The sequence below is a fragment of the Lathyrus oleraceus genome, chromosome 4 (assembly GCF_024323335.1).
Source record: "Lathyrus oleraceus cultivar Zhongwan6 chromosome 4, CAAS_Psat_ZW6_1.0, whole genome shotgun sequence".
Lineage (NCBI taxonomy): Eukaryota > Viridiplantae > Streptophyta > Magnoliopsida > Fabales > Fabaceae > Lathyrus > Lathyrus oleraceus.
In genome coordinates, this window is record NC_066582.1 from 182,639,180 (window position 1) to 182,652,962 (window position 13,783).

General features: G+C 42.4%; 2 protein-coding genes across 2 annotated transcripts; one reads left to right on the forward strand and one right to left on the reverse strand.

Annotated features, from left to right (window-relative positions):
• Positions 1-8,632: 8,632 nt before the first annotated feature.
• On the reverse strand, positions 8,633-11,507 carry LOC127074425 (DEAD-box ATP-dependent RNA helicase 7). Its single transcript, XM_051015741.1, has 4 exons — positions 11,214-11,507; positions 11,005-11,112; positions 9,623-10,895; positions 8,633-9,421 (listed from the first exon to the last, which is right to left on the reverse strand). The coding sequence occupies exons 3-4, from the start codon at positions 9,794-9,796 to the stop codon at positions 8,633-8,635; spliced, it is 963 nt and encodes a 320-aa protein (XP_050871698.1). The 5' UTR covers positions 9,797-10,895; positions 11,005-11,112; positions 11,214-11,507.
• On the forward strand, positions 10,342-10,935 carry LOC127136601 (cyclin-A3-1-like). Its single transcript, XM_051063139.1, has one exon. It carries the CDS (start codon positions 10,342-10,344, stop codon positions 10,933-10,935), a length of 594 nt encoding a protein of 197 aa, XP_050919096.1.
• Positions 11,508-13,783: the final 2,276 nt, after the last annotated feature.

A 13,783-nucleotide genomic window follows, 5' to 3' on the forward strand; every position in this document is an offset into this window, starting at 1 on the left:
AAGGGGCTAAAGCAGGAGCCCCTATCTCATCTTTCAAGCAGGCGCAAGCCTTGGTGGATTCAGGTGTTGCTCCTGGTTGGGGGCGTCTGTTGGAGTTACCAATGAAGGACGACAAGTTCGGGATTGGGTATCAACCAGCGCTGACTTCTGCAACTTCAGCACTTCAGACTCGTCAGGGGCCGATTACTTTCTCTAGTGCTGGCGTCATCCAATATGGCCAGATCTCTGCGATCAACGATGAAAATGGAGATAGTGATTGCGACATCGACAACTGGGTGCGTCCGAGGATTCCTGGTGAGGTCATCAACAATTGGTCTGCCGAGGAAATTGTCCAAGTCACTCTTCTAGAGGAGTAATTTTTCTTTGTTTATTCATGCATGTCCAAGTCTTACGTTCCGCCCAGGGCGTAATGACTCATTGTAGGGCTCATCTATGTGAATACCTGCATTGTTTATCATAAATGAAGGACGTCTTTTGCATTCAAACATTTTGTTCATTGTCTTTCTATTTTTGCAGTTTTCAAAATTTCAAAAGAATAAAAATATTTGGCAATGTTTTGTTTAGTTTTCACTCACTGTTCACACTCATAAGCACATACCATCACTCATGCAGATGCACATCACCGGGTCCTATTGATAACAGTTCTGCTATGGCTCACTTCGACTTCGAAAATCCAATCTTCCAAGCTGAAGAAGAGGGTGATGAAGACTGTGAACTCCCTGAAGAACTTGCCAGGCTGTTAAAACAGGAGGAAAGGGTCATTCAACCGCATCAAGAGTCTACTGAAGTGATTAATCTTGGCACCGAGGATGTCAAGAAAGAAATAAAGATAGGGGCTGCTTTGGAAGATGATGTGAAGAAGGGGTTGATTGAACTGTTGCAAGAGTATGTTGACGTCTTCGCTTGGTCTTATCAGGATATGCCAGGGCTTGACACAGACATCGTGGTACACCGCTTACCTCTTAAAGAGGGTTGTCCTCCGGTCAAGCAGAAGCTCAGAAGAACAAGACCAGAGATGGTTGTCAAGATAAAAGAAGAAGTGCAAAAACAGTTGGATGCAGGGTTTCTAGCAGTTACCAATTATCCGCCATGGGTTGCAAATATCGTTCCAGTACCTAAGAAGGATGGAAAGGTACGGATGTGTGTTGACTACCGGGATCTGAACAGAGCTAGCCCTAAAGATGATTTCCCATTACCTCACATCGACGTTTTGGTGGATAACACAGCTCAGTTCTCGGTATTCTCCTTCATGGATGGCTTTTCTGGCTATAACCAAATCAAGATGGCACCAGAAGACATGGAGAAGACAACTTTCATAACCCCATGGGGCACCTTCTGCTACAAGGTGATGCCGTTTGGTCTGAAAAACGCTGGGGCAACATATCAACGAGCTATGGTGACTCTGTTCCATGATATGATTCATCATGAAATCGAGGTTTATGTGGACGATATGATTGCCAAATCTCAGACAGAAGAAGAACATCTGGTGAATTTGCAGAAACTGTTTGAGCGGTTAAGGAAATTCAAGCTGAGGCTTAATCCGAACAAGTGCACTTTCGGGGTGAGATCTGGAAAATTGCTGGGTTTTATTGTTAGCGGAAAAGGGATTGAGGTGGATCCTGACAAAGTGAAAGCAATACAGGAAATGCCTGAGCCAAGAACAGGGAAGCAAGTCCGTGGTTTCTTAGGGAGGTTGAACTACATTGCAAGGTTCATCTCTCACCTAACAGCCACGTGTGAGCCAATTTTCAAATTGTTGTGGAAAGATCAGGCTATCAGGTGGAATGACGATTGTCAAAGGGCTTTTGAAAAGATAAAAGAGTATTTGCAGAATCCTCCTATCCTCATGCCTCCGGTCCCAGGGAGACCACTGATTATGTACTTGACGGTACTCGACAATTCCATGGGTTGTGTTCTCGGTCAACACGACGAGACAGGTAGAAAAGAGCATGCCATCTACTACCTGAGTAAAAAATTCACAGACTGCGAGTCGAGATACTCAATGCTTGAAAAGACATGTTGTGCACTTGCATGGGCTACTAAGCGATTGAGACAATACATGCTGACTCACACAACCTTACTGATCTCCAAAATGGATCCAGTCAAGTACATATTTGAGAAGCCAGCTCTCACCGGAAGGGTTGCTCGTTGGCAAATGGTACTGACAGAGTACGACATCCAGTATACATCCCAGAAAGCCATCAAAGGGAGTATTCTGTCAGACTATCTTGCTCAGCAGCCGATTGATGATTACGAGCCGATGAAGTTTGATTTCCCAGATGAAGACATCATGTTCCTCAAGATGAAAGACTGTGAAGAGCCAGTTGTTGGGGAGGGACCTGATCCAGATGAAAAATGGATTTTAACGTTTGATGGGGCTGTCAATGCCAGAGGAAGTGGAATTGGTGCTGCCATTAACACTCCGAAAGGTGCCCACATGCCTTTCACCGCTCGTCTGACTTTCGAGTGCACCAATAATGAAGCTGAGTACGAGGCCTGTATCTTAGGTATTGAGCAAGCCATTGATTTGAGAATCAAGACTCTGGACATCTTCGGAGATTCAGCTCTAGTGATCAATCAAGTAAATGGTGATTGGAACACTCTCCAGCCTACTCTGGTCCCCTACAGAGATTACACGAGAAGACTGTTGACTTTCTTCACAACAGTAAAGCTGTATCATATACGTCGTGATGAGAACCAGATGGCAGATGCTCTTGCTACTCTATCCTCCATGATCAAGGTGGTTCGGTGGAATCATGCTCCTAGGATCGATGTTATGCGCCTTGATAGGGCCGCGTATGTGTTTGCCGCTGAACTAATGGTTGATGACAAGCCCTGGTATCACGATATCAAGTGCTTTCTGAAGAATCAAGAGTACCCTGCAGGGGCATCCAACAATGACAGAAAAACTTTGAGAAGATTGACAGGCAGTTTCTTCTTGAACAAGGACGATGTGCTGTATAAGAGGAACTTCGACATGGTTTTGCTCAGATGCGTGGACAGACACGAAGCAGACATGTTGATGCAAGAAGTTCATGAAGGTTCCTTCGGTACTCATGCCGGCGGACATGCAATGGCTAAGAAATTGTTGAGGGCGGGTTATTATTGGATGACCATGGAATCAGATTGTTTCAAGTATGCTCGGAAATGCCATAAATGCCAAATTTATGCTGATAAGGTGCATGTACCGCCGAATCCTCTGAATGTGATGTCTTCGCCGTGGCCGTTTGCAATGTGGGGCATTGACATGATTGGAAAGATTGAGCCGACTGCTTCCAATGGGCATCGCTTCATCCTTGTTGCCATCGACTATTTCACCAAGTGGGTCGAAGCAGCATCATTCGCGAATGTCACCAGACATGTGGTTGCCCGTTTCATTAAGAAGGAAATCATTTGTCGCTATGGGATTCCCGAGAGAATCATTACTGATAATGGTTCTAATCTCAATAACAAAATGATGAAGGAGTTGTGCCAGAACTTCAACATTCAACATCACAATTCTTCCCCCTATCGTCCTAAGATGAACGGTGCTGTTGAGGCAGCAAATAAGAACATAAAGAAGATTGTGCAGAAGATGGTCGTTACGTACAGAGATTGGCATGAGGTGCTACCCTTCGCCTTGCATGGGTACCGCACTTCAATACGTACGTCGACCGGGGCGACCCCTTACTCCCTGGTGTATGGTATGGAAGCAGTCCTACCTGTTGAAGTGGAGATTCCTTCTCTAAGAGTCCTGTTGGATGTCAAGCTAGATGAAGCTGAATGGATTCGGACAAGGTTCAACGAGTTGAGTCTTATCGAAGAGAAGCGAATGGCAGCCATTTGTCATGGGCAGTTGTATCAGAGTCGGATGAAGAGAGCCTTTGACCAGAAAGTGCGTCCTCGTTGTTTCCAAGTTGGAGATTTAGTGTTGAAAAGGATCCTTCCTCCTCAGACAGATCACAGGGGCAAGTGGACTCCTAACTATGAGGGACCGTATATCGTCACCAAGGTTTTCGATGGTGGGGCCTTAATGCTTGCAACGATGGATGGCGAAGACTTCACTTCCCCTGTGAACTCAGACGCGGTTAAAAAATACTTCGCATAAAATAGACCCGCTGGACGGTAAAATGAACAGTCCAGGCAAAAATGGGCATCCTGACGAACCAAGAAAATGAAAAGGTTCGGGCAAAAGTTAGGGATCAAGCGAATGACTGCGTTCTGATTTAGTTCTGAATCTCATCTCATGTCGATGACTGGAAACTTTCAAAAGGAAGAAAACAATCTAATCACCTTTTCAGAAGGCTGATCATCTGGAGGATCTTGAAGACGAGCGAGTCATAGAAGAATTGGAACCCAATAGAAATCCATTTCATATTGCCATTAGATTAATTCTTGTTTTGCGATTACCTCTTTCCAGGGATTGCTTCCTGATGTAAATGCCTATTCAGAGGCCATTCAATCAATAAAATCATGTGATTCAGTACATCTCTGTATTCATTTTCATTTTACTGTTTTGTTTGCAAAAATGACGTCCGAATTTTTGATAAACATTGCATCATGAAACATAAGAGCTTTACAGGTACACGCTCGATGAACATTTAAAATTGCTGTAAATTTTAAGTACTTTGAATCATCTATTCAGAACAGGTACACTCGGGGCATTTCCTTAAAATCCCCTGTAGATGACCGTGAATATCTTCCCCAGTGAAGTCGCCAACAGACGAATCCGGTGTCTTATCCCTGCAGAGCTGATCAGAGTGTTGGATTCTTCAATCCCCAGCAGTTTCTCACCACCGTACTTCCCCAAGCGGTTGTTTCAGGACATACACTCCCCAGTAGAGTTAACAGTGCCAGACTGTATATCCCCAGCGGAGTTAACATGTGCTTCAGACTATACACTCCCCAGTAGAGTTAACAGTGCCAGACTGTATATCCCCAGCGGAGTTAACATGTGCTTCAGACTATACACTCCCCAGTAGAGTTGACAATGTCAGACTGTATATTCCCAGTGGAGTTGACAGTACCAGACTGTATCTTCCCAGCAGAAGCAGCTGCTCCTCGGAGTTCGATGCTAGATCGAGGATTTCAATCCCAGATCGATGATCTCTTTCCTGGAAGCATAACCTCGGTACCGTATCGGTGTTTGCCCCCCCTGCTGAGTCATCTCTCGTAGATTATGGTTTCCAGAACCACTATCACTTCCCCTAATAACAGGTTTCCAGCGCCGTTCTCTCCCCAGTCAGAGTCTCGGTATCTCGCCATTGCCAGAACACCGCGCGGCCGGTCATTTCCCCACATAGTTCATTATGATGTGCATCTCCAACAGTAGTGCCAGGGTCTGGAAGATTATAATCATTTCCCCAACGGGATTCCTTGCTTCAGCTTGGCATTTTCCCCAGCATTTCGCATCCCTGCATGTAGAATCATATTGCATTGCATCCTCCCAAATCGCGTAGCATTTCCATTCTCATGGAGCATTACGCCATTGAAAAATTCAAACATACGCATGTAAGCATAAAACATTCTCGGCATCCCAAGTGACAAGCCAGAAGTTTGTTTCCAGTGCTCAAACTAAAGGTTGTTCATGACTTATTATCCCCAGCATGGGTTGTCGGCCCATGTGCCGCCTCAATTATCATTTTCCCTATTTCTGCCGATGCTGACAGGCATGAAAGTTTCCGGTATCCAGACCGAAGTGGCATTCAGGCCAGTTTTTCCGGTATTTAGACCGAAATGGCATTCAGGCCAGTTTCCGGTATCCAGACCGAAGTGGCATTCAGGCCAGTTTCCGGTATCCAGACCGAAGTGGCATTCAGGCCAGTTTCCGGTATTCAGACCGAAGTGGCATTCAGGCCAATTTTCCGGTATTCAGACCGAAGTGGCATTCAGGCCAATTTTCCGGTATTTAGACTGAAGTGGCATTCAGGCCAATTCTCCGGTATTCAGACCGAAGTGGCATTCTGGCCATTTCTCCGGTATTCAGACCGAAGTGGCATTCCAGCCAGTTTTCGATTTTCAGATCGAAGAAGTTTCCGACATTCAGGTCGATGCAACTTGTGGCATTCAGGCCAGTTTCCGGTATCCAGACCGAAGTGGCATTCAGGCCAGTTTCCGATATTCAGATCGAAGAAGTTTCCGACATTCAGGTCGATGCAACTTGTGGCATTCAGGCCAGTTTCCGGTATCCAGACCGAAGTGGCATTCAGGCCAGTTTCCGGTATCCAGACCGAAGTGGCGTTCAGGCCAGTTTCCGATTTTCAGATCGAAGAAGTTTCCAACGATCAAGTCGAAGTACTTGTGGCATTCAGGCCAGTTTTCCGATTTCCAAATCGAAGTGGTGTTCAGACCAGATTTCCAGTGATCAGACCAACATTGATACTCTCATATTCCGATGCTTAGTGTTCAGACTAATGTGCGGCGTTCAGGCCATGGGTCTTCCTGTGTTACCATCTATTTTGGTATCCAGGTCAACTTTCTGTTTCGGTACTCAGGCCGATTTTCACCGTACCAGACGGATTCTTCTTTTGAGATTGCTTCTTTGCCGATTCTGACAGGCATTGTTAATTATTTCATGGGGATTCATGGTCAAAATCCGGGTCTTCTTAGTATTTAACCATCTCCCACAATGATCATATGAAGAACGTCCTGCTTCATATTCTCTAGTTGAAGACGCTTAAATAGGGGCAACTGTCATACCCCGATTTTGGTCCTGAATTTTTTATGTTTTTATTTTCGTTTAGCATGCCTGGCCTAACCTTACTTTGGTTTTATATGAGGATTGTTTTTGGTCCAAAGTCATGGTGTTGTTCATGTGATTGTGGATACATCTATGGTCTGGGTCATCTGAACAACCAAGCTTCTTGTGTTTCAAGCCACTTGCTAGTCATGTTATTGGTTCACAGATACTATGTCAAAACCCTAATCTTATACCATCATTTCATGGCCCTGTTAACATATATTGCCTGTCAAGTTATGTTCCTTTTTTTTTTTTTAAAAGGGTCAAGCATTCAAGTCATAAATAAACCAATGGTAAAACCAAATTTTAAATCATTTTTCAAACCATTTCAATCCATTTCATGTCATTTTAAACCATTACATTTGATTCTACACAAGAAAATACAAAATTTGACATTTTTGACCAATTGTTAACTTTGGTCAACTGTTGACTTTTTGGTCAACTTTGACCAAAGTCAACCCAAACTCCAAAAGCCCTAATTTTCACCACAATCATCAATCATTTGCCCATTTACAAGAAAAATGCAAATAAAATTGAATTTTAACCAATTGTTGACTTGGGTTAACAGTTGACTTTTTTGGTCAACTTTGACCAAAGTCAACCCTATGCCATTGGTCATCCCTAATCACTAAATGGCTGGCCATAACTCTCGTTCCATTATCCATTTCCATATGCTCTGTGATTTAACCATGCGGACTTATCTCTTTGCTTGGCCGTGCTGATACTGATATGCAAGATCTTCTGGAATTGTCAGAGGAATTTGCTTTGGTGCGTTATCCTGATTAAGTGGCTCTAGAGAGGTTGTTTAGAGTTGATGATATAAGAGTCGGTGCCACTTCTCGAAAGGCAATTCCTGCCCTAGTTGATCTTCTCAAACCAATTCCGGGTCGCCCAGGGGCACCATTTTTAGCTCTCGGAATTTTGACTCAGCTTGGCAGAGATTGTCCGTCAAACAAGACTGTAATGGTAGAATCTGGGACTTTAGAGACCCTTACAAAGTATCTTTCCTTTGGTCCACAAGATGCAACCGAAGAAGCTGCTACAGATCTACTAGGAATTCTCCTTAGTAGTGCTGATATACGAAAACGTGACTCTGCATTTGGTGTTGTTAACCAACTTATAGCTGTCCTACGTTTAGGAGGAAGAGCTGCAAGGCTTAGTGATGCAAAATCATTGGAAAGTTTATTTTCTGCTGACCACATTAGAAATGCTGAGATTGCTCGACAAGCTATTCAACCCTTGGTAGAAATTCTTAACACTGGTTCAGAAAGGGAGCAACATGTTGCAATTGCTGCATTGGTTGGGTTATTGAGTGAAAACCCATCTAAAGCACTTGCTGTTGCAGATGTTGAAATGGATGCAGTGGATGTTCTTTATAGGATCCTTTCGTCGAATTGTTCAATTGACCTGATAGGGGATGCTGCTGAGTTATGTTGTGCTCTTTTTGGAAATACAAGGATTCGGTCCACAACGGCTGCTACGCGATGTGTTGAACCACTGGTCGCACTCCTTGCAACCGAGTTTAGTCCGGCTCATCATTCAGTTGTTCGGGCACTGGATAGGCTCGTTGATGATGAGCAAGTGGCTGAACTAATTGCCACACACAGTGCAATTGTCCCTCTGGTTAGTCTACTGTCTGGTAGAAACTTTGTACTTCATGAGGCCATTTCCAGAGCTCTGGTCAAGTTAGGAGAAGACAAACCTGCTTGTAAAATGGAAATGGTAAAAGCTGGAGTCATTGAAAGTATACTGGACATCTTACATGAAGCACCTGATTTTTTGTGTGCAGCTTTTGCAGAACTGTTGCGTATATTAACAAATAATGCTACCATAGCTAAAGGACCATTGGCCGCCAAAGTTGTTGAACCCTTGTTTTTTGTTGTAAACTAGGCAATTATGTTGCAACCTTTAGGCTTACATTGACAGCATTCTTCTGACCGACAAGAAATGCATCCAAGTCCTTGACTGGTACATCAAAAAAATAGCACCCTGTCCATCTGCAGTTAGAGCAAGACCTTGCACCCCGTCAACCTTATCCTCAGCCTTGGCAAGAGCTTTTGCAAGTAACTCAACAGCTGTTAAACCAGAGTTGTTCAATAGTTCCTCAGCAGCAGCTTTGAATGAAGGAATCACACTATCAGACACATCAGAAATCAATTCAGCCGCTTCCCCGCCATTAACTTTGGCAATTTCATCAGGCTGAGGAGCAGATACGTGTTCAAATTTAATACCTGCTTCTCTTTCGATTTTAGATATATTTGACCTTCTTGGATCATAATGCATCACAGCAACTCCAGTGTTGCCAGCTCTTCCTGTACGTCTAGACCGATGAATATATGCTTCTACATCCCGGGGAGACTCACACTGGATAATCAACTGAACATCATTGATGTCAAGACCCTTGGCTGCCACATTGGTGGCCACCAATGTCAAGAATTTACCAGACCTAAAACCTTTCAATGTAATCTCACGCTGTGACTGCTGAATGTCACCATGGAGAGCTCTTGCTCCAGGCAACAATCCAGCAAACTCGGAAGCAGACTCCTTTTTCTCTGCAAATATAATTGTCCGGCCACCACTGCTATAACAGCGAATAATATCAGGGATAACTTGAGCCCTGGCAGTACTATTACAAGGAAGGATAATATGCCTAACATTGGTGCTAGCCTTCATTTTCTCATTACCAACAAGACCAGCAACAGCCTGCAAAACCAGTTGAAACAAACCATGGACAGTTAGAGGAACTGAGTTCACTGCTGCAGAAAATGGGAGCAAGTATGAGGAAAATGGATTGTCAATGCAGAGTGTCCATGTTTAATTTTTTTAGTTCAAGAGATCTTTGATCTTTCTTTTACTTTAATTAACAGAGCTGGAGAGTTTAGGCCTACAAATAGGTTTATTTACCATAAGACAAATCGAAGCAGCCACAAATAACTTTGATGTTTCCAATAAGATTGGAGAAGGAGGGTTTGGTCCCGTGTACAAGGGGTGTTTACCCAATGGAACATTAATAGCAGTGAAGCAACTTTCTTCTAAATCAAAGCAAGGGAATCGTGAGTTTTTATATGAGATAGGCATGATTTCTGCTTTGCAAAACCCTTATCTTGTTAAACTCAATGGTTTCTGTGTGGAGGGAGATCAATTGTTGCTGATATATGGATACTTGGAAAACAATAGTTTAGCGCGTGCTTTATTTGGTCCAGAGGAACACCAAATTAAATTAGATTGGTCAACAAGGCAGAAGATTTGTGTTGGTATTGCTAGAGGTTTGGCATACCTCCATGAAGAGTCAAGACTGAAGTTTGTTCACAAGGACATCAAGGCCACTAATGTATTGCTTGATACCAATCTTGACCCAAAGATATCTGATTTTGGTTTGGCCAAGCTTGATGAGGAGGACGATACTCACATTAGCACTAGAATTGCTGGGACCTAGCCTTGTAAACCCATTAACGAAATCAGCTTTTATCAAAGAATCGTTCATCGTCACCAGCACCCTTGGAGGAATCAGTTTTCTTTGGAAGCAACAGGTTGTGAATATTGGGCATCACGCCGCCATTGGCAATGGTAACATCACCAAGTAGCTTGCTCAGTTCTTCATCGTTTCTAACAGCCAATTGAACATGCCTTGGCACAATTCTAGTCTTCTTGTTATCCCTTGCAGCATTTCCAGCCAATTCAAGAACCTCAGCAAATCAGCATTAACTTCAACAATTTCCTTACTTCCTAATTCCAATTTGGATAAGTCTGTTTGTAACAAAAGCAATGCAAAACGTGACACTCAGCAGATTATCCAGCCTTACCTATCCGATATCTCAGATTACCTTCGCACAATGGAGATGCAGGACAAACAAAGACCAGCGGGTGATTACATGGATAAAGTTCAGAGATGCATTACTACAAATATGAGGAGAACATTGGTGGATTGGTTAGTTGAGGTTGCGGATGAATACAAACTTCTCCCAGAAACTCTTCATCTAGCTGTTTCCTACATTGACAAATTCCTATCTATCCATTCTCTCAATAGATCCAAGCTTCAGCTGCTCGGTGTTTCCGCTATGCTCATTGCATCGAAGTATGAAGAAATCACTCCACCAAAAGCAGTGGATTTCTGCCAAATTACTGATAACACATATGAACTGCATGAGGTTTTGGAGATGGAAGCTCACCGTTTTCACTGCAGTAAAAAAAAAAACACATGGCATTGGCAACAGTAAAATCTCAGGAAAATATCCCAATTTGGCATCCAGACAAAACAATGAAGAAGAAAGCGTGGCTCAGATTACCTGTTACGAATCCGTACATCAAATGGACCAATCCGATACTGAGCACAAAGAAAGTGCTTTGCAGGAACGCCTCTTTTGAATCCAAGATACCAAATTATCAACCCTAAGCTGGAGCATAAAAGAAGGGAGGAGAAAAGTCAGAGAGAAAAAAAAAGAGGAGGGCGGCGAAAAACTTCAAAAGAACCCTAATCCCAAAAATCGATACATACCTGGAATAGAGAGGCGAAATAGTGAAGTCTAGGCTTCATCATCACCGTCGCCACCGCCGAAGGTGAGCCCTTTTTGTTTTAGCCATTGGTTTCTTGCATCGTTTCAGAGAGATTGAGTGAGATGTGAGCGACGATAGGCGATTTTAAGAGAGATTGTGAGAGGTGAGCGAATGAGAGGTTGTGAGAGGTTGTGAGGGGTGAGCGAAGGTTGACGGTGAAGGTTGGGGACGCGAGAGCAGAGGGAGTTTTCATTGAGGGCGAGTAAGCTAGAGAGAGGAGGACGACGACTCTCCTTTTCATTACAGTATTTTTTCTTTTTTTTTTCTTTTTTGTTCCTTTTATTTAATTCTTTTTTTTTCTGTCAGTAAAGCAAACATTAAAAAAAAAACATTAAAAAAAATTCGTTTAATTTTCCTAGGTTATTAGTTAATAATTGTTTTATGTTTTTAACTTATCCTCCATTGTAAACCCAACAGCCAAGCGGCTGGGATTTGTTAGGATAGTCCAACAGGTTCTTTTTTATTAGTTTCTTTATTTCAATTCTTTTTTTTTATTTATCTTAGTTTATATATTTAAAGTAACATCAAAGTAATAAATAACCATTAGTGGTCTGGTGGAGAAGGGTAGTATCATAGTCTTGATTGGGGTGGGTTCAATACTCATGTGTAGCACTTTTTTTGTTTGGCATTTTATTTCTTTTAGCTATTTTATTTTCTTTTAGCATTTTCATCTCTTTTTATGTTTATGCCTTTATTATACTCATAGTTTCATTTGTTAATAATGCAAATTTGTTTTCTTTTAATTTCATCATTCATTCAAAACCATTTTTAAACTTATAAAAATCATATTTTTCTCGATTCAATGTCGAGCCCATTTTCCACACCCTTGTAAGTCGATTGCTCTTTAAGCATCGCCATCGACCTCACATAGCTTACTCTTGGGCTTTCTTACAATGAGCCGGTTCTCTTGCACTTATACTCATATTTTGCATTATTTGTTGTTTGGGTCCGATTTAATTATTTCATGATTTTTTTAATCCCCATTTGACAAAATGTACCCCACTCCCCCGATGTGTAATAATCTTGTACTGTTAATTTTTTTATTTGTTTAACTGTTTAGTTAGATACTAACACAAGAATAAAATCAACAATTTCAAAAAGTACAAAAATATGACTCGATCCAACGTCGAGTATTTTCTCAACAAACAAATCAATTCATTTCGCCCTCCTATTCCATTCCAGTTCTTCCAAACTTTCATCAAATGCTTGATTCAACGTCAAGCCATTTTCTCTAATAAAAACTCAAAAAAAAATATATTAATTCATAAGTCAAGACTTTTGCAAATAAAGATGGAAGTGGAACGTGGTGTATACCACGCACTCCTGAGACTAGGATTCGAGATGTATATCTCGCCAATCCTAGCTCTCGCCATCATCCAATTTACCCACTTTGTTTTCTCAAACACTCATTCGAATCTTTCTCAAACGTCCATCAATACTTGATCTAGGTCAAGTCATTTTCACAACAAAAACTCAAAATACCTAATTCTTATTTAACACTTTTTCAATAAAGGTGGAAATGGAACATGGTGTATACCATGCACTCCTGAGGTTAAGATTCGAGACGTATGCCTCGCCAATCTTAACTCTCGCCATCGCCTAAAATTGTCAATGCGGTTTCTCCAAACCCTTTCTCAATCAAATTCAAAACACTTAATTCTCTATTAAACACTTTTGCAAATAAAGATGGAAATGGAACATGGTGTATACCATGCACTCCTGAGGCTAGGATTCGAGATGTATATCTCGCCAATCCTAGTTCTCGCCATCACTCAAAGCACATCCAACCAATCAAACTCTTTTTTTTCTCGCCGCCGTGCGACCAATCAAAAACCTTTTAAGATGAAAGATGTATTGTCATAAGAGATACAACACATTGTTTCGGCCACGATTGTTGAGTAGAGATAGTTGATGCTTTTCCGAGTGTAGATTTGTAAATCCAAACACCTAAGTACATATTGCATGACAACTCTAGGGCAGAACTTCCCCCTTTCTTTTAGACCTTTCCGAGCGTCTCCGACCTTGTGGCATGTAGTCCGTTCTATTGCAAAGAGGTAACTGCCTAAGACTCGATTCAGCGAGCTGCGACACCTACTGCTAGGACGTGAACACATTGCCCACTCTCCTTTGACACAACTGGTGTCCTCCTTTGTAAGTCCATGTTCAGATGGCAACCCCTATGTAGTCGAACTACGGCAACTCTGATTCTCATGTTCAGATGAGATACGTAGGCACAAGATGCGATGTCTTGCCGAGTTTGACTAACAACTAACAACTAATCTTTGTTTGCTTTCGCCCTCGTTGCGATCGAGACCTTTCCCTTTCTCTTGCCCTAGTCGCAATCGAGACCTTTGTTCCCGTTAGTTAGGCTGAACTACGTTTTGCTCTGATTCTCATTCCTGATGAGATACGTAGGCATAAGACGCGATGTCTTAGCGAGCACACTTATCCTTCACCCATAGGTATCCGAGCTACGAAGACTTTGATTCTCATTCCAGATGAGATACGTAT